This window comes from Aquarana catesbeiana, linkage group LG05 (assembly GCF_042186555.1).
Source record: "Aquarana catesbeiana isolate 2022-GZ linkage group LG05, ASM4218655v1, whole genome shotgun sequence".
NCBI classification, from domain to species: domain Eukaryota; kingdom Metazoa; phylum Chordata; class Amphibia; order Anura; family Ranidae; genus Aquarana; species Aquarana catesbeiana.
The window spans coordinates 39,690,220-39,711,805 of NC_133328.1; the positions used below are offsets into that span (position 1 = coordinate 39,690,220).

Here is a 21,586-nt window from a genome sequence, read left to right on the forward strand (position 1 = left end):
CTTTAGTATATCAACCCCTGTGTGGCCACTTGGAGAGTCCCTATACATGAGGATCCCCATCAGAGACCCCCTTTATATCAGGATCCCCATCAGAGACCCCTTTTATATCAGGATACTCATCAGAGACTCCCTTTATATCAGGGTCCCCATCAGAGACCCCCTTTACATCAGGATTCCTATCAGAGACCCCCTTTATATCAGGGTCCCCACCAGAATCCCCTGTACATCAGTGTCCCCATCAGAGTCCCCCTTACATCCAGATTCCCATCAGAGACCCCCTTTATATCAGGGTCCCCATCAGAGACCCCCTTTACATCAGGATCCCCATCAGAATCCCCTGTACATCAGTGTCCCCCTGACATCAGGATCCCTATCAGGGACCCCCTTTATATCAGGGTCCCCATCAGAGACCCCCTTTACATCAGGACACCCATCAGAGACTTCCTTACAGAATCCCATGTACATCAGTGTCCCCCTGACATCAGGATCCCCATCAGAGACCCCCTTTATATCAGGGTCCCTAGAGACTCCCTTTACATCAGTGTTCCCATCAGAGCTCCACCTTATATCAGGATCCCCATCAGAGACCCCCTTTACATCAGGATCCCTATCAGAATTCCCTGTACATCAGTGTCCCCCTAACATCAGGATCCTCATCAGGGACCCCCTTTATATCAGGGTCCCCATCAGAGACCCCCTTTACATCAGGACACCCATCAGAGACTTCCTTTACATCAGGATCCCCATCAGAATTCCCTGTACATCAATGTCCCCATCAGAGACCCCCTTTATATCAAGGTCCCCATCAGAGACCCCCTTTACATCAAGATCCCCATCAGAATTACCTGTACATCAGTGTCCCCATCAGAGACCCCCTTTATATTAGGGGCCCCATCAGAGACTCCCTTTACATCAGGATCACCATCGGAGCCCCCTGTACATCAGTGTCCCCATCAGAGACCCCCTTTACATCAGGGTCCCCATGAGAGACCCCCTTTACATCAGGGTCCCCATCACAGTCCCCCATATATCAATGTACCCCTTAACAACAGGATCCCCATCAGAGACTCCCTTTACATCAGCATCCCCATTAGTGACTCCCTTTACATCAGGATCCCTATCAGAGTCCCTCTTTACATCAGGGTCCCCATCAGAAACTCCCTTACATCAGGATCCCCATCAGAGACCCCCTTTACATCAGGGTCCATATCAGAGACTCCCTTTACATCAGAGTCCCCATCAGAGACCCCCTTTACATCAGGATCCCCATCAGAGTCCCCCATATATCAATGCCCCCCCTTACATCAGGGTCCTAATCAGAGACTCCCTTTCCATCAGGATGTCCATCAAAGACCACCTTTACATTAAGATCCCCATCAGAGTCCCCCTTACATCAGTTTCCCCCCTTTACATCAGGGTGCCCATTGGAGTCCCCTTTACATCAAAGTCCCTAACTGAGTGTCCCCTTGCGTCATGGGTCCAATCAGAGTCCCCTTTATATCAGGGTCCCCATTAGAGTCCACATTATATTAGACCCCCCCCCCCCCGCCCCATGTACATGGAAGCCTATGTTGACATGAATCCTCAATCTGTTCATATTAAGGATATGCCGCTAACACTAACCAAGGGCCAGATAAAATCTTGTTGTGGGCCGGATGTGGCCCACGGGCCATAGTTTAGAGTCCCCCACTCTTACATGTCACCAAGTTTTTATTCTAGATTCATCAATTATGATAAAATGCATGAGCAGGGGTTACCAAAATCAGAACCATCACTTGGCTATTATCAGAGAATTTGTGAGTAACCTTAGGTTTTTTGATTTGTGGCAGCCCTGCGTTGCCATTGAACCCTGGAGAGAAGATGGGAGGAATCGAGTGTGCAAACTACACAGGCACTGGGGTTGATTTACTAGAACTGGAGAGTGCAAAATTTGGTACAGCTGTGCATGGTAGCCATTCACCTTCAAACTTCAGCTTGTTCAATTAAGCTTTGACAAAAAAAAAAAATAAATAACCTGGGAGCTGATTGGTTTCTATGCAGAGCTGCACCAGATTTACATGCCCTAGTTTTAGTAAATCAACCCCATTGTGTGCTATCATATGTTCAAAGCTGAACTCTTGCATTGCATACTTACATTGGTCCAGCTTAGCACAATGTAATGTATATTTCATACCTGATGGGCCATTGGGGAAGCAGTAAATTACTGAAGTAGTTGGCACTGCTATAGGGATAGCCACGACCTTCCCCACTGCACACTGACCACAGGAGGTTTTCGGGCTTGGCACTGCCAGCATTCATAGAATTTTTTTTTAACAAATACAAGTTCTCTGATTGGACAGGATGAAGAGTTGGGGGCAGCGATGCCACAATCTCCTCCTTATCGACTGAGGACACCTTTTATTTATTTATTTACTAAAGGCAAATCCACTATGCACTGCAAGTGCACTTGGAAGTGCAGTCACTGTAGATCTGAGAGGGACATTCAAGGAAAATAAAATACATTTTTTTTGCTTGCACATGACTGGATGATAGAAATCAGCAGAGCTTCCCTTCATGTCAGATCTTCCCCTCAGATCTACAGCGACTGCACTGCCAAGTGCATTTCCAATTGCACAGTGGATTTTGCCTTTAGTAAATCAACCCCCTTGCATTCATTGAAAATGGTGAATGCTGGTGGTGCAGAAAAGGGCAACCCTCTGTGGTCAGTGTGCAGAGAGAAAGCCGCTTGCACAGTAACCAGAAGATGCCAGCTATAACTGTAGTAGTGCCAACTACTACAGCGATTTCCAGCTCCCCCAGCAGTCCATCAGTTATGACCTATACAACAGTACATACTTACATTGTGCCAAGCTGAACCAATGCAATGCATGCAATACAGATCATTCCTGGAGTTCATTTTTTAAATCCACAGTATAAATACACTGATCAAAAAGAATGGATGGTAATGAAACTTGAATGCTAATCATATTTATGAAAAGTATGTAGATATATTAACTAAAAGTAGCCATAGGAGTGATCAGTGTACCATTTCATATAGACGTCCATCTTCTCTATATACAGTGGCAAAAATAATGATTTGATTCCCTGAAGATTTTGTAAGTTTGCCCACTTACAAAGAAATGAAGGGTCTATCATGGTTATCATTGGTGTATTTTAAATGATAGAAATAGAATATCAACCATAAATCCAGAAAAAAAAACACATGATAAAAATGTTATAAATTGTGTTGCAGTTCAGTGAGTAAAATAAGTATTTAATCCCCTACCAACCAAAAATAATTCTGGCTCCCACTGACTGGCTACAGTATGTGCTCATGTGCTACACAGATTAGCCCTGTCAATGTAAGAAGGTACTCCTAACGACAACTTGTTAAAAGACACCTGTACACAGAATCTCTTTCTTCTATTCAAACCTCACCATCATGGGCAAGACCAAAGAGCTGTCAAAGGACATCAAAGGACAAGATTGTAGACCTGCACAAGGCTGGAATGGGCTACAGGACCATCATCAAGAAGCTTGGTGACAACTGTAATGCCCCGTACACACGGTTGGACATTGATCGGACATTCCGACAACAAAATCCTAGGATTTTTTCCGACGGATGTTGGCTCAAACTTGTCTTGCATACACACGGTCACACAAAGTTGTCGGAAAATCTGATCATTCTGAACGCGGTGACGTAAAACACAAACGTCGGGACTATAAACAGGGCAGTAGCCAATAGCTTTCATCTCTTTATTTATTCTGAGCATGCGTGGCACTTTGTGCGTCGGATTTGTGTACACAGGATTGGAAATTCCGACAACAGATTTTGTTGTCGGAAAATATTATAGCCTGCTCTCAAACTTTGTGTGTCGGAAAATCAGATGGAAAATGTGTGATGGAGCCCACACACGGTCGGAATTTCCGACAAAAAGGTCCTATCACACATTTTCCGTCGGAAAATCCGACCGTGTGTACGGGGCATTAGAGCGAATTTTCGCAAATGGAAGAAATACAAAATAACCATTAATCGCCCTCGGTCTGGAGCTCCATGCGAGATTTTGTCTCATGGGGTAAGGATGATCATGAGAAAAGTGAGGGATCAGCCCAGAACTACACAGGAGGAGCTTGTGAATGATCTCAAGGCAGTTGGGACCGCAGTCACCAAACAAACCATTGGCAACACAATACGCCGCCGTGGATTGAAATCCTGCAGCACCGGCAAGGTCCCCCTCCTCAAGAAGGCACATGTACGGTCATGCCAATGAACATCTAAATGATTCAGAGAAGGATTGGGAGAAAGTGCTGTGGTCAGATAAGACCAAAATTGAGCCCTTTGGCATTAACTCGACTTGCCATGTTTGGAGGAAGAAAAATGCTGACTATGACCCTAAGAACACCATCCCTACATTCAAGCGCGGAGGTGGAAACATGATACTTTGAGGCTGTTTCTCTGCTAAAGATACAGGCCGACTTTGCCGCATTGAGGGGCCAATAGATGGGGCCATGTATTGTAAAATCTTGGATGAGAACCTTCTTCCCTCAGCCAGAATACTGAAGATGGGTCATGGATGGGTCTTCCAGCATGACAATAACCCAAAACATACCGTCAAGGCAACAAAGGCCTGGCTCAAGAAGAAGAAAATTAAGTGGCCTAGCCAGTCTCCAGACCTTAATCCTATAGAAAATGTGTAGCGGAAGCTGAAACTTCGAGTTGCCAAGCGACAGCCAAGAAACCTTAAGGATTTATAGAAGATCTGTAAAGAAGAGTGGCCCAAAATCCCTCCTGAGATATGTAAAAACCTGGTAATCACCTACAAGAAATGTCTTACCTCTGTGCTTGCCAACAAGGGTTTCTCCAAAAAGTACAAAGTCATGTTTTGCTCGGGGATCAAATACTTATTTTACTCACTGAACTGCAACTCAATTTATAACATTTGTATCGTGTGTTTTTCTGGATTTTTAGTGGATATTTTGTCTCTATCATTTAAAATACACCTATGATAAAAATGATAGACCCTTCATTTCTTTGTAAGTGGGCAAACTTACAAAATCTGCAGGGGACCAAATTTTTTTTTCTCCACTGTAAAATGAATACAATAAAGCCATACACTTCCACTATTAGGTCTGCAGTTACCTGAGCTGGAGGCTGAACAGTTTTAAGGCACTGGAAAAGGTGGATTCCTTGTGTAGAAACCAGGACAGGATTTAGGGAGCGCTCTGTCTGGCTGGTTGCTATAACAGCAATTAGGGTGTCCAAGGTCATTATTTCCTTCATCAGATCTTTCAGAACTGAAACACACAAAAGGACAAATGTGACATCTGATTGTTTTGTTTTCTCCTCTAGCCACTTTGGTCGCATCTCATATCAGATGTATTTTAAAGCCTTTACAGTTTGACTACAAATTACTATGCACAATAAATTCTCTCTATATATGCTTCAAAATATTCAATAAATACAACTAAAGCATATCTAAACCCAAAAACAAAAGTTTGTTTGTAGCTTACCATTCCATAGATGTGGTGGCTGCATTAGTTTTTTTTCAGATTTTTTTAATCATTATTTTCACCTGGTGAAACACACTTCCTCTCTAAGGGTAAAGCCGGCCATAGACAGTTTGAATCTTGGCCGATTCAGCAGGGAGCAGCCCAAATTTGAACCGTGTACGGACAGGCTGATTGTACCTAAGTTGATCAATTAACTTGGGTACAACCAGCCTGTTGGATTTTTCAGGCGATTATTGCCAGCAGCTATAGCACCTAGCAATCATCTTTGTGTGTTCTCCAGGCTGGGACAGCTCCCCCCCGCTGGGAGAACACAATGGCTCTGCGGGATTTCCCCACCAACACTGTTCAACCCGTAGTTGCAGGAAAGAAAATCGCCGGTTTAACACACTCACTTCTTGCACTGTATCTATGGAGGAGCAACGTTGTTACCCTGGCACACTGACCCACTGGTACAGACTATCCTATTCTGAACCAGGGCACATGATGATGCCAACCACCTTTTGTACTCTCTTGCGCTTCCTCTCAGCCCATTACAGATATGGAATGTCCAGTTGGATTGCATTTTAACAGTTTCACGTTAACATAACTTGTTAGCAATCAATCTTTTATTCACAAAGAGGCATTTCCAACATTGTGGCTTAACATAGAATTCCGGGTTGTAACTATTTCTCCCACCGCCTTTCTAACTCCTATTCTAAGTGCCCTGTAGAATGAAGATGCTTATATTTACCTATTCTCAAGGCGCACCAGTCCATCACGTGATCGGCTCCCAGCAGTGGCTTCAGGGAAGAGGAGGGAAAGCCAAAAATGGATGCCCCATAGAAAGCATGTGGGTGACATCACCGCCCAGCCAGAGTGCCTCCTCTCCCCTGAAACCGTCCGGCTGGCACATCACGTGACCAGACTGGAGCGGATAGTGTGAGAGTTACAGTGAGAGTAAGGCTACTTTCACACTGAGCCGCCCATCCGTTAACAATAAACGCTGCTCATTTTAGCGGCGCTTTAGCGCTGTCTAAGTGGCGCTTTTGCGTTGCTTTTTGGCCGTTAGCAGGGTGCTTTTTACCCCAAAAAAGGGTAAAAAGTCCAGTTTTGCTGCGCTTTTAAAACGCTTTTAAGGCTTTTTCAAAGCGCTGCCTATTCATTCCAATGGGCAGGGCGTTTTGGGAGCGCTAAATACAGCGCTCCCAACCCACCCCAAAGATGCTGCTTGCACAACGACTTTTCGGAACGTCCCGCAAGTGCACCGCCCCAGTGTGAAAAGACACACTGGAATGAATGGGAGGCAGTTTTCAGGCACTTTGCAGTTTCTAGCGCTAAAGCATCTGTAAACCACCCCAGTGTGAAAGGAGTCTTAGTTTGAGGGTTAAAGTTGGGTTATGAGAAGAGTTAGTAGTAGGGTTAGGTTACATGGAGGGATGATGTAAGGGTTACAGGGAGAGTAATTGTTAAGGTTACAGGGAGGGTGTATGTGAGCATTAGTGTTAGGGTAACAGGGAGTATAAGTGTAAAATTGGGTTACAGCAACGGTTGTGAGGGTTACAAGGAGGATTGTTGTGAGGATTACATAGGTGTGCACACAGGGTGTGCCGGGTGTGCCTGGGCACACCCTAATTACCTAGTGCGCATTATTGCTCTGTGTGGCAGCGGGGAGATCAATGTGCCAGGGCCATAGATATGCAGATATGCAGACACACACGCATGTGTGTTTGAGCTTCAGGGTGCACACCCTAATGCAAATAACTGCGCACACCTATGGAAGGTTACAGGGAAGTTTTGTGTTAGCATTAGTGAGAAGTTTAGGTTACAGTGAGGGTTAGAGGTAGAGTTAATGCTAGTATTGCAGATAAGGTTAGTGTGGGGTGTATTATGGTAAAGTTGGGTACACACGGGCAGAATGTCGGGAGACATTTGCCGGTTAAAAGAAGAAAAACAGCCAACATTTGGCCCATGTGTATGTCAGTCTGTCTGAAAGAAGCCGGCCGTTTGGTCAGCTTCTGTCGGACGAGTATGCTGGAGAAGACTGGGATGCCATTAAAGTTCATGTGCGTGTAAAGGCAGGTGTCCCAACACTTTTGACAATACAGTGTAAACCCAGTAAAGTGACGTGCCACAGGTGATACACAGAGAAGAAACAAATCCTCCTACATAAGTTGTACCTATTCATCTGCAGCCCTCTCTTATTTAGAGCCATTTAAAGTGCATAGCATGCACACAGCATTTTTTCCCAATACTTTTGACAATATATTGTATATAAGGGCTTACAAGCACTTTAAGCCTGGGTTCACACTCTTGCGATGCGGGAACCAGCACGATTCAAGTGCGGGTTCCCGCATCGCATCTCCCCCGCAGGCAGTTCACACTGCCCTCTGCGGGCGTCAATACAAAAGTTAATGACACCCCCAGATCGGTTCACAGAGCGCAGTGCGGGAAAAAAAGAATCCCTGCATCTTTTTTGTGTGAATGCAATGCGAATTTAGCCATACAACCTGTATAGTTGAACTCGCATTGCACAGATATTGCATGTGATCAGTACAGCAATGCAGGGGCGAATATCATGATGTGTTAACCCAGGCTAAAACTAATAAAAACATGTTAGAGATACACTTTGATTTATCTGTGGTCATTTTGTAAAACTCCTTTTTGGTATGTGATGTTTGCTTTGCCATGCGTTGTTCCTTTACTAGCCAAGGTAAGGAAATAGTACCTGGCTACATGGCTGACTCTGACGTACCGTAGGAAAACTGCTTGCTCTGGGCGGCTTCAGGGCTATGCTCCAATTCTGGTGTTGATGGAACACCGGCAATTTGATCCAGATTATCCAGCAGAACAATGGCTGGTTGCCTCCATGCTGCCTCGGCAAAAGCTTCCTCCACATTCTGACATATGCTCTCCAGTGTCTTTCCTGAAACACGGTGAAAGCAAAGAAAAAATAGGGCACTACCTTCCAATCTACAGAAATAAAACTCTTTGTATTTGCTGTTACTGTAATCAAATCTCATTAAAGCTAAACTCTATATAAACAGCTAAAACAGCTAAAAACAGATAAAACTCATATAAGAGAGTCGTTTTCAATCAGCCAAAGGATTTGTGTTTCTTTCAATCCAGACCTGAGTTTAACCCCTTCCCGCCCGGCCTATTGTAATATGCCAGCTGGGCAGGGCCTATTATCCTGGATGGACGTCACATGATGTCCACCCAGGATCACACCTCACGTGCGCCCTACGGGCCACGCTCCGGCACGTTCTGTCACCTGATGTGTTCACCGGACATGGTCGATGACAGATCACTGTACTGTCCCACTGCCTATACCATGTGATGGCCAATCACAGCAGATCACATGGCAATTGTACACAATCAATGGCTTTGTTTCATGCCATTCATGTGTTCTAATGTAATGAGCTCTGTGATTGGTCACAGTGATCACATGGTACAGACAGGGCCAATCACAGCCCATCTGTACCATGTTATTAACTGTGGCCAATCACAGCTAATCGCAATAGTAAATGCTGTTATATATTCACAGTTATAAGCATTCATTCATGGTGTGTACAAAAAAAAAACCCCGATCACCTCCCCAGAGTAGTACAGTGTTACTATTGTCACTGTATGTAAAAAAAAAAAAAAAAAAAAAAGAAAGAAAAAAATGTAATTAAGTAAAAAATATTTAATAAAATTAAAAAAAAAATGTTTTTTTCAAATATTTTATTTTTACTGGAAAGGCATGTTCCATGTTAATAGAACTATGCTAAGGAATTAGTGACACAACAGTATACATAATATGCAATTATGAAAACCAGGTATACAAGGTGATCAACATATTCTCAGACGATATAAATCCAAAATAAATATTCGGTAGCCTTGTAAGAAGCTGGTATTAGAAGTAAAACTAGTCAGAGTTAGACAACAGGAACTGCCTAATCCTTTTCTTCTCTTAAAAAACAAAACAAAAAAACAGTTATGCAGCGTACACACGGTCGGACTTTTCGAACGGACTTGTCCGACGGACGCCGACGGACCAAATCCGGCGGACAATCCGATCGCGTGTGGGCTTCACTGGACCTTCAGCGGACTTTTCCAGTCGCAAATCTGATGGACTTTAGATTTGGAATTTGCTTCAAATCTTTACGTCGTAACTCCGCCGGACCCAGAAATCCGCTCGTCTGTATGCTAGTCCGACGGACAAAAACCGACGCTAGGGCAGCTATTGGCATCACTATTGGCATCACGTACAAATCCGTCGGAGACATAAGGGGGGAGAAGGAGGGGGGCAAAAAGAGGGAAGAGAAGTGAAAAAAATTAGTACTGCTGAGCTTTGAGGAAGAAGGGCTGTGCCCTTCGAAACGCGTCAGCTGGCAGTGACGCTTGTGTGCTCTACGATCTTTGGAAGGTCTTGCTCATCTTAGAACCACTTGCTGCTAGTCGGTGCAGTCTTCACATTGCACCTTGTTCCACTACTGTTTGTGAGTAATTTCCTTTACTATTTTATTTAATAATCACTTTTACAAAAAGATAATGCACATGGCTGGTGCGCCCCTCTTTTCTTTTTATCCAGTGGTTAAAGAGGAACTGCAGTCTGCTCACATAAGTTGTAATAAAAACATCTTTGCCGTTCTGAAGCTTCCCTCCAACCACTTTGTATATTATTTTATATATATTCTGTGATTCTGTACTTGCCAAATATGCTGCAGAAATCCCCCTCCACTGAGTCTGGCTGCAGCCATTTTAACTGTGGGCAGCTGAAGCTGCTGCCTGTTCACTTCCTGGATTTACACAGACACACAGGAGGCACACCTCCAGCTCTCATTGGCCCTTTTATGCTTCATCCCCCCCCCCCCTCCCTTCCTGGCAAACGCTCACAAGAGTGAGTGAGAGAGAGAGCTGTGCATGATGTCATAATTCTAGGCTAATGCCCAGACAAGAAACAGGAAGTGGGTTGTATAAGGTATTTACTGGCAGAAAAAAAATGTTTTACTATCCAAAGTTAAAACAACAAGGGCAGATGATTTAACAGATGGAAAGATGAAAAAATGACTGAAGTTCTGCTTTAAGTAAAGCGACATTCATAACATCACATATAAAAGTATAGTGAGACATGATTGTACCTTTTAATAACTTGCAGTCTATTTCCTCTACATGAGCTTCCAGGATATCAGATGCTTCTTTACATAATGCCTTTGCTATGGTGGACTTTCCACAGCCCTAAGAAAAATATTTGACTATTATGAGATCTTAGTGAGAAACGATAATGGCTGTCAATCATTTTTCATTTTTGGAAGTAACTCTATAAATCATCTTTTAAAGTTATTTTTTTTCCATTACTAATACGGAAACTTATTTTGAAAATACACATTCAGAAAGTACTATTTCTGTGCTTCTTTCTGTTCTCCATGGTTGAGGCTCTGCCTCCACACAGAGACATGAGGGTTGATTTACTAAAGGCAGACTGTGCACTCTGCAAGTGCAGTTGCTCCAGAGCTAAGTAAATAAGGGGGAGCTCTGATGACTTCCATCATCCAATCATGTGCTAGCAAAAACGCTGTTTTTTTTTTATTTTCCTTGCACGTGATTGGGTATTCTTTGTAAAGCTGACCTCATTTACTGAGCTCTGGAGCAACTGCACTTTGCAAAGTACACAGTCTATTTGCCTTTAGTAAATCAATCCCATGATGCACAACAAGGCATGGTAAGTCAGTAATGGGGAAATGATCTGCTGGAAGGACACCACATCCAATACTGGTGACTAATCCTCTGCCCTCCACTTCCTTTATTTGTGGGCACAGCTTATAGAATTCAGTTCCATTTTAGATGGACAGATGTTCTAGAACAGTGGTCTCCAAACTGTGGACTGGGGGCCACATGCGGCCCCCTTGATTTTTTTTTATCCAGCCCGTAGGGCACTGTTCCATCCACTGACACCAACGATGGGGCATAATTACTTCTACTGACTCCAACAAAGGGGCACAATTCTCCCACTGACACCAACGATGTGGCACCATTCCATCCAATGACACCAATGTTGGGGCACTCTTCCTGCCACTGACCCCAATAAAGGGGCACAATTGTTCCCAAAGACACCAATGATGGGGCAGTATTCTTCCCGCTGACACCAAAGATGGGGCTTTGTTTGCTCCCACTTATGCCGGGACATTTTCTACTCCCACTGACCACAGTCCAGCCCCCTATAGTCTGAAGGACATTACATTGGCCTTTTGTTTAGAAAGTTTGGAGACCCCTGTTCTAGAAAACAGATTTTAGGAAAAAAATGCGAATGCATGGATACCTTTGGTCCAGAAAGGAGGATGGCGCCGCTCCGGAGCCCTGAAGCCGTGGAGACTAGTTGTCTTGACAATGGACGTCCCATTAAACAATGAACAATATGATCATAGCAGGATAAGAGCAAGTCATCAACACCTCTGGAATAAAAAGACATGTCTGTACATACAAAAATACAATACAAGCTCATTAAAAAATAACCTGTTTGGATGTAATTATGGAAGCTACCACTGGTGACTTGTTTTTAATTGCTTTTAGATGTCATCTGTATTCATGTTTCAGTATTTAGTAAGTTACTGAACCAGATTAAAGGGGTTGTAAACCCTCGAGATTTTTCAACTTAATGCATTCTATGCATTAAGGTGAAAAACCTTCTATAGTCCAGCTGCCCCCCAGAGCCCCCCCCCCCCTTTTACTTACCTGAACCCGGTCTTTCCAGCAACAAGCAAGAGCACACCAGCTCCAGCCGGTGTCTCGGGTCCTGATTGGATAGATTGATAGCAGCGCAGCCATTGGTTCCCGCTGCTGTCAATCAAATCCAATGACGCGAGGGGCGGGGTCGAGTCCTGCTGTCTGTGTCAATGGATGCAGCAGCAGGACATGCCCGCACGAGTGCCCTGAGGGTGAGCGGCTCTCCAACGGGGCACTCGAGAAGAGGAGGAGCCAGGCACGCCGCTGAGGGACCCCAGAAGAGGAGGATCAGGGCCCCTCTGTGCTAAACCATCTGCACAGAGGAGGTAAGTATGACATGTTTGTTTTTGTTTGTTTTTTTAAAAACGAACCTTTACATATCCTTTAAAGTTACAGAAATTAAAAAAAAAAACATCTTATACTTATCTGCTCTGTGCAATGGTTTCACGCAGAGCAGTCCTCTTCTGGCTGTGCCATTGACTCCCACTGCTGTCTCTTAACCAATGAGGAGGCAGAGACCCAGGAGAGCAGCTGCTATCATGCACATCGCTGGATTGAGGATGGGCTCTAAGTATTAGAGGGGGGGCTGCGGGGAAAGCTGCCTTTACAACCACTTTAATTGAAGGGTAGACTGAACCTCTAACAAACTGAGGATTGTAAAAGTAATTGCATGTGCTCATGGGAATAATATATTTCAGATAATGGTTATGCATACCCTAGTCTATTCATCTTCAAATATGGGAGGCTTTGGTCAGCTTGTGGAGCTTTTGGGGGATCCTCAGATGGCTTAGACTCCATATCAACCTAGAGAAATTCAGGGAGACCACAGAAAAAATGGACAAATACTCAATATGCCAATAATATAATAAAGGAGAAACGTGTTACCAGTGTAAAGTATTCATTTATTTTACTTGATTACTTGATTAGGTCATATCAGTAACCCAATGACAATAAGCAAAGTTTGCTACAGCTGACTACAATTCATCTATGTATTTATGAATGTATTTCAAGAATATTCCAATTTCCTCCCCAGTCCCAGTTACAACTGCAAATCAATGTTTTTGGTACTGTTAACATAGAACTCCATCAAAAAGGTTTTTTTTTTGTTTTGGTTTGAGGGGGAGATGACAAGAGCCTTTGTCAGGTGTTGTCATTGCTGTATGTGACCCTGGTGGGAAGATTTCATCTACTTCCTGTTCCAGACACACAGCAGGAGGTGAAAGGTAAGAAAAGCCAGGTACACATGTACCGAAAGTTCAGCAGCAACCAGCCGACCTTCTGTATGTGTGTACTCTTCTATGTTCAACAGAAGCTGGTCTAACAACCTCCTTTTGTTGGACGGTTCTGCTGGAAAACCAGCATTTGATCAGCGCTTGCAACCAATGGCTGAAAGCCCTGATCAATGTGTTCTGGCTGGTGGGGAGTCCCCCTGTCAGAATACAAAGTCCCCCTGTCAGAATACAAAGACACAGCGGGGGAGACCCCTTCATCAACACTGCTTGTGTTATTGCAGTAGTCTGTCAATTTTTTTAAAATTTCGTTCACCTGGTGGCTGAACGAAAAAAACTGCAGGGTTAATTTACTAAAGGGAAAAAGACTGTGCACTTTGCAAAGTGCAGTTGCCCTCTGCAAGCGCAGTTGCTCCAGAGCTTCCTTTTATGCAAGGAAGATTGGATGATGGAAGTCAGCAGAGTTTCTGCTCATTTACTAAGCACTGGAGCAACTGTACTTTACAAAGTGCACAGTCTTTTTCCCTTTAGTAAATCAACCCCACAGTTTTTTCGCTCAGCCACCAGGTTGAACAAGCTGCTCCAGAGCTTAGTGAATGAGCAGAAACTCTGAGGACCTCCATCATCAAATCGCGTGCAAGCAAAAATGCTGTTTTTTTAAAATTTTCCTTGCATGTGATTGGGTATTCTTTGCAAAGTGAAGCTTTACCTCATTTACTAAACTCTGGAGCAACTGCACCTGCAGAGGGCAACTGCAGTTTGCAAAGTGCACAGTCTATTTGCCTTTAGTAAATCAACCCCACAGTATCAGGAGTGAGGGAAAATATTTTTAGCAGAGGGGTTCAAATAATTCCCAATCTCTCCAAACTAGACAAAGATTCTTAAACTATATGAGGTTTTGATTGCTGTTTGTGGGCCCCACTGAAGAGATTTACTCCCCTCCTGACTGGATCTGTCTCTGCAGATGAACAGTACTATGATCCAGTGTCACTCCTCTTCCAAACTAAATGACGCCCGCCATCACCCAGCCAACTTCCTGGGAGTCCAAGCCGTCATGGACACGCCCACTGTGGGTGCATCATCATGCTGCCTTTGGTTTACAATACTTCCTCTTCTCCTTTAGCTGGCCATACATTACCTAGATTTTTCTGTTCAGCCTCCATTTAGCTCAGATGGTAGAATCTCTGTTGTATTTTGACAGCTGGCTATCAGAATACACGAACAGTAGATGTAGCTGTTGTTCAAGAACAATTCTTCAATTGAAGGATGTCAGCTGTGAAGCTGCCAACATGGTCACTTACTAAGGGAATTTTGAATTTGATTACCCAGGAACCAGGCAAATTTGGAACAGAGTATGCCCAGCTTTACTCTTGGACAGCAAGGTACTTGTGTATTGAAGTGTGAGTGCTGTACTGTCCAGCAGTAAAGACAGTTAACTGCCGCTCAGTAAAAGGATCTTACATGATATTTACATGAATTTTAGTTTTCTGTAGCTGGGTTGGGTACATGATGTAGACTTGATCCTGGCTTGCTTCCTCAATTGAATCATCCAAACTGTATGAAAATTCCAACACATCTGTACAGGAGACAAAAACAAACCATAGTTAAAGTGGTTGTAAAGGTATTTTACGTTCATTCATTTTATGCAAGTATGACATGTAAGTATGAAAGTAGAACACCTTGATCTCGATCCAGCGATATGCCCCAGCACAGGGGCGCTCCTTGCTCTCTCCCCCCTCATTGGTTCAGAGGCAGCAGCAGGAGCCATTGCTGTCAATCACAGCCAGTGAGAAGGGAGCAGGGGGCAGGGCTGAGCGGCAATCCGTGTGTCTATGGACACACAGAGCAGGACTTGGAAGCGAGCACACATGAGTGACACCGTAGCAAGCGGCTTGTTATGGGGACACTCAGCAGGGGGAAGAACCCAGGAGCACAGCCGGGGGACCTGAGAAGAGGAGGACCGAGGCTGCTCCGTGCACAGAGCAGGTAAATATAACATGTTTGTTATTTGCAAAAAAAAAAAAACCTTTGGTATCACTTTAAATCTATCATTTATAAAACAATATAATTCACAGTTTGGTCAAGCCCAAGTCTAGCCAATGCTTTTTTTCTAGTTTGAATATAGTGGGGAAGTAGTAGAACATGGGGTGCTCAACCTGCGGCCCTTCAGCTGCTGTGGAATGACAAGTCCCATCATGCCTCTGCCTTTGGGAGTCATGCTTGTAACTGTCAGCCTTGCAATGCCTCATGGGACTTGTAGATTCGCAACAGCTGGAGGGCCACAGGTTGAGCACCCATGCAGTAGAACCTCTGTCGGGTGGTTACTGCTCTATGTGTCCCTGTTGGGGTGACGCTGAGACGCTGTGTTTTTTTTTTTTAACCCGCTAGTTGAACAAAAAAAAAAAACAAATAACTGTGTGAGTAAACTGCTTGAAGCTGACTGTAGATGATGGGATACCTTCTGGTGAAGCTATTGTGTTCTCCCAGCGGGGTGGGGTGGGGGGGGGCGGATGAGCCATCCCGGCTGGGAGAACACACTGTGATTATTGCAATCATCGCATGAAAAATCTGACAGGCTGGTTGTACCCAAGTTGATCAATCGATTAACTTGGGTACAATTAGCCTGCCCGTACATGATTTGAAACTCGACCGGTTCCTGCTGAACCAACCGAATTTCAATCCATATATGGCCAGCTTTAGTTTCTGAGCTACTTAAAAGTTCTTGCTGGCTACTAGATTGGTAGATTGGATTAGATACACACACATACAGTATATTAGTGTTCTTTGTTGATACCTACCTTCATTAATGGAGAGCTGTACATTGCCTGTTCTTCCTGATAGCCAAGGTAATGCTGAGGAACCAGCTGATTGAAGCCATGTTTTCAATGCAGATCTTATATTTTCTGTTGTTATGGTTTTTTCCTTTAAAAACCAAGAAAAGAATGGTGTTCATCCATGCAGAATGCATTTCACAATCCAGTACCCTAATTGTTTTTTACTCGATTTGACAGATGAAAGCTGGCCATACATTCTACAGTTTTCTTGTTCAATTTTCTTTAGATTTAACTTCAACTATGTAGTGCAAGAGCCTGCCTGACTGCATACAAGATGAAAGTGTTTAGGAATGACCTCATATTATATGGCTTTGGCAGGGGCGGCCTTGTCCATTAAGGGCGCACGGGCGCTGCCCCCTCTATCCACGCCACCCCCTATATGAATAATGGATAGATTCATGCATAGCATGAATCTATCAACGGCCGCCAGGGCCATGCCTTATTCATGCGTCCGGCCCCTTTCAGGACGGGGGGCGCATGAATTACCGCAGCGGGGGTGTTTTTTTAAGCACCTGATTAGAGCCATAAGCTCGAATAGGCTTCAAAATAGGGTGGACTCGTGGCGCAGAGCATTGCGCTCAGAGCCCACCCAGGTGTGTTGCAATTGATGGACACAGTGAGGTTGCAATTGATGGGCACAGTGGCTGCAATTGATGGTAACAGTGGTTGCAATTGATGGACACAGTGGCTGCAACTGATGGACACAGTGGCTGCAACTGATGGACACAGTGGCTGCAACTGATGGACACAGTGGCTGCAACTGATGGACACAGTGGCTGCAACTGATGGACACAGTGGCTGCAACTGATGGACACAGTGGCTGCAACTGATGGACACAGTGGCTGCAACTGATGGACACAGTGGCTGCAACTGATGGGCACAATGGTTGCAATTAATGAACACAGTGGCTGCAATTAATGAACACAGTGGCTGCAATTAATGAACACAGTGGCTGCAATTAATGAACACAGTGGCTGCAATTGATGGGCACAGTGGTTGCAATTGATGGACACAGTGGCTGCAATTGATGGGCACAGTGGGGCTGCAATTGATGTTTTGTTTTTTTTTTTGTATTTTTCTGAATTTTTCAGTTTGTATGCGCCCCCCACCGAAAATTTTGAGCACCAGCCGCCACTGGGCTTTGGTAAATCTAAAATAAAATTGTACAAGGAAATTGTATAATGTATGGCCAGCCTTACTCTCCCTGGCATGCCCCTTTCATTCACTGGATTTCATTTTTTTCAATCATGGAGGCTCAGGGCCCTGCACTTTTCTCTGCAACCCCAAGGTGTAAATTGAGTATGAAGAAATTCCTCCAACAAGTGCAGTAATGACATATTTAACAGATGTTAGATTTCAATAACTAATGGGACCAGGCAGGTGTACCCTCTGTCACCTCTCCTTTTTGCTCTCTCTGCAACCTTTCCTATACAAAATCGATGTAAACCCAGACATGATGGGATTGACAGTTGGGAATTCACAGCATAAAATATCGGCTTATGCTGACTATATGCTCTTTTCCCTCACCAATCCAGTGGTGTCGCTCCCCAAACTCCTCCATGAATTTAAAGTGTACGCCTAATCTCTAATCTGAAAATCAATTTCGGTAAGTCATAAGCCATTGGATTTAAGATCCCCCCACCAGACTCTGAAATCGAACTTTGAGTTCCGATGGACGGACACAGCCCTGAAATACCTAGAGACACAGGTCCCTGTTGACTTGTCCCGCACTTTTGACTTAAAGCCCCCCCCCACTGGCCAAAACCCACTCCTTACTAGAGACTTGGCATCAGGGTTTGCAGTCGTGGTTTGGTAGGTGTAACCTTCTTAAGATGAGCATTCTACTGAAGTATCTTTACCTCTTCCAAGCTCTACCGATTGGGGTACCTCCTCTTTTTTTTAAAAGAGAAGTATGGTTTTTTTTTTTTACCATCATACTTACCTAGGTGGATGCTGCATCTGTCCCCCTCTGCCTCTGCACTAAGAACCGAACCATCGAACACCGCCGATCGCTTGGTTCTCACAGGTGCCCGAGCAGAGAGCTGCTGCCTGTCAGTCAGCAGCTCTCTACTCTGCCCCCCTGCGCTGAAATGTGGGGGGGGGGGGGGGGGGGGGGGGGGAGAGGCCATCTCAGTCTCTCAGTGGCTCGCTGAGAGGCTGAGACGGGTGTCAGTCCAGGCACCTGGCACATCCAGACTTTATTGTCGTGATGGCGCGGTGCCCGCACTGATTCCTGTGACGTCAGCAGCGAGTGGACGAACTGCCCTCCTGTGACCCATAGGAGAAGCCCAGCCAAACGAGCTCAGGCTGGACTTCTCCTTTAAACAAGTCCATTCCCTTTTTCTAAAGTTTATCTGGACACATAAACGCCTTCGTATTCCCCGTCGCCAACTCTCACTACCCAAACCGTATGGGGGCCTTGCAGTCATTGATATGATGAAATACTATCAAGCTACCCTTCTTGACAGATTGATTCACTGGCGCTGTCACTATGTAAGCAAACTTTGGGTGCCAATGGAGCAAGCTCAAACAGATATTCCACTGCAGGGAGCCCCTTGGTGCTATCATGACCTACCACGTACGTTAAAACTTCACCCCTTGATAGGACCCACCTTACGTAGCTGTTTGCACCTTTTCTTACAAGCTTCTCTATCCACACGAGATTCTCCCCTATTCCCAGTATTGAGGAACCTCAATTTCTACCAGGTTTACAAGATCGGCAATTCCGGAACTTAATTCAAACCGGTTGTCACCAAGTGTCTCACTTCCTGTCGGATGGCAGATGGCCTTCCATTTGCATCCTTAATGGCAACTACAGGCCCCTTTCGCCTTACCTTCTAGACCGCTCTGCAGTTGCGCCACTATCTAATTTCTCTACCAAACCCTAGAGGTTTTAGCTGCAATTTGACCACTTTTGAAAAATACTGCTCTGAGGAAGGAATCCTACCAAGGGTCCTCTCCAAAACATACAACTTACTGATCTCTCCTATTGAACAACCAGATCTACCCTGTCTGAAGCACTGGGAAACAGATCTACGGCGCACTTTCACGATAACGCCAAAACGAAACATTATCAGGTTTGCTCTTAAATCGTTCATTGGCACGAAAACCCAGGAAACCAATTACAAAACTTTAACGAGGTGGTACCGTATCCCATACCTCTTACATAAAATATACCCTACAACCACAGATTGCTGCTGGAGGTGCCAGGAGGGAAAGGGAACCTTACTCCACATTTTTTGGTCTTGCCCTAAAATTGAACACTATTGGAAAGAGGTGCGGAGGAGTTCTGATTTTGAGATCCCTGCCGACCCGGCTTTTTTCTTATCGCACGTGTTGTCCATCCCAGAGAAAATCTATAAAAAGTCCATAATACGTCACCTGTTGAATGCCGCCAAATCCTGTATACCCTTGAACTGAAAAAAACCCCACATTCCCACTACTATCAATTGTTGGCTTCAAAAAGTGGAAGAAATCAACAAAATGGAAGATTTGATATTAACGGCACAACATAAACACGAAAAGTACTCCAAGATCTGGAGACTATGGAATACGTTTGTCTTTTCTGATGAAGGGAAAGCCCTGCTGGGCCCATAACTGGCCCAAAGGACGTTACCACCTTCATACTGTCTTATTCAGTGTTAATTTTGGCAGCAAATTTCGATTTCGTTTTAGTCTCAGTCTTAGGACTAAAATGGCATTTTAGTTTTAGTCCCATTTTAGTCTTCTGCAATTGTTTTAGTTTTATTCGTATTTAGTCGACTAAATCTCCAGTACATTTTAGTCGACTAAAACTCATTTTAGTCATCTAAAATCTAATGGGTATAATTAAATTGTAATGCATTAGTTAACATTTCTCTACAATTTCCAAACTTATTATATACTGCTGGAGTGAAAAATCTAATATGCTATTATTTATGGTATTGAGGTATAAACATGCACTACAGACCGGTGTTAATTTTGAAGTCAAATTTAAATTTAGTTTTAGTCTTATGCCCTGTACACACGGTCGGACATTGATCGGACATTCCGACAACAAAATCCATGGATGTTGGCTCAAACTCGTCTTGCATACACACGGTCACACAAATCCGATCGTTCTGAATGCGGTGACGTAAAACAAGTACGTCGGGACTATAAACGGGGCAGTAGCCAATAGCTTTCCTCTCTTAATTTATTCTGAGCATGCGTGGCACTTTGTGCGTTGGATTTGTGTACACACGATCGGAATTTCCGACATCGGATTTTGTTGTTGAAAAATTTTATAGCAAACTCTCAAACTTTGTGTGTCGGAAATTCCGATGGAAAATGTGTGATGGAGCCTACACACGGTTGGAAATTTCCGACAACAAGGTCCTATCACACATTTTCCGTCGGAAAGTCCGACCGTGTGCACATGACATTAGTCTTTTGACTAAAATGCCATTTTAGTTTTAGTCCCATTTTAATCTTTTGACTAAAATGGCATTTTAGTTTTAGTCGTATTTTAGTCATCTCAAATGTTTTAGTCGTATTTTAGTCAACTAAAATAGTATTCATTTCGTTGACTAAAATGTTTTAGTCAACGAAATTAACACTGGTCTTATTGATGATCCATCGCATTATTTCAGCTCCCCAACCCCCTCTCTTTACCTCCTCTCCCTACCCACTCACCCCCCCCCCCCTTCTCTTCTCTTTCCTTCTTTGCTGTTATTCTCTCTCTTAACTAAAACTCACTATAAATTAGTACAAAAATTGGGGAAAGGGTAGTTCCATATCCCTTTTCACAGGGCTGATTTCTATAACTATCCAGGTGAAAATGACGGCATATTATATATTGTGGAATTATTATCAGTAAAGATTAATTGATGGGTAAATTCCTTCACACTGAGTTTCTGTTTGCATTGCATATGTGCCTTATCTGTTAATATGGTTATGTGTACACTGTATATGCAACTTTTGGATCTGCCTTTTCCTGTTTCTTATAAGTAAAATATTTGAAAACAGTTGTTAGAATCTGGCATGGCCCCAATTGATTTCAATGTGTATCCTCCAATTAAGCAATAAGTAAAATGTGCAGCAAGGTGAAGAAATTGCTGGAGGAACTTTACAGTTATCTGCCTATCTCTGTACACCATACGACGGTTATGTAGCTGAATTAGCACAAATCAAATGGTGACCATATACCCCTGTGACAAGGCTGTAGTCATTGTAATGAACCTGCCACCCACGTATACCCTATGGGAAGGATTTGCTAAAACTGGTCCACACAGAATCTGGTGCAGCTGTGCATAGTAACCAATCAGCTTCTAGGTTTTATTGTCAAAGCTTGAGCCTAGGTTTACATTGATGCGATTTGGCATGCGATTT

General features: G+C 44.0%; 1 protein-coding gene across 4 annotated transcripts in view; it reads right to left on the reverse strand.

Moving 5' to 3' along the window:
* Positions 1-21,586, reverse strand: part of PEX1 (peroxisomal biogenesis factor 1) — a 107,767-nt gene that overhangs the window by 37,318 nt on the left and 48,863 nt on the right. For all 4 annotated transcript variants that reach the window (XM_073629629.1, XM_073629628.1, XM_073629631.1 and 1 more), the window contains exons 7-13: positions 16,202-16,325; positions 14,876-14,979; positions 12,890-12,978; positions 11,771-11,903; positions 10,593-10,689; positions 8,222-8,392; positions 5,120-5,274 (exon numbers count right to left, since the gene is read on the reverse strand). In XM_073629629.1, the coding sequence (XP_073485730.1) occupies positions 5,120-5,274; positions 8,222-8,392; positions 10,593-10,689; positions 11,771-11,903; positions 12,890-12,978; positions 14,876-14,979; positions 16,202-16,325 (873 nt within the window). The remainder of the gene's footprint in view (positions 1-5,119; positions 5,275-8,221; positions 8,393-10,592; positions 10,690-11,770; positions 11,904-12,889; positions 12,979-14,875; positions 14,980-16,201; positions 16,326-21,586) is intronic.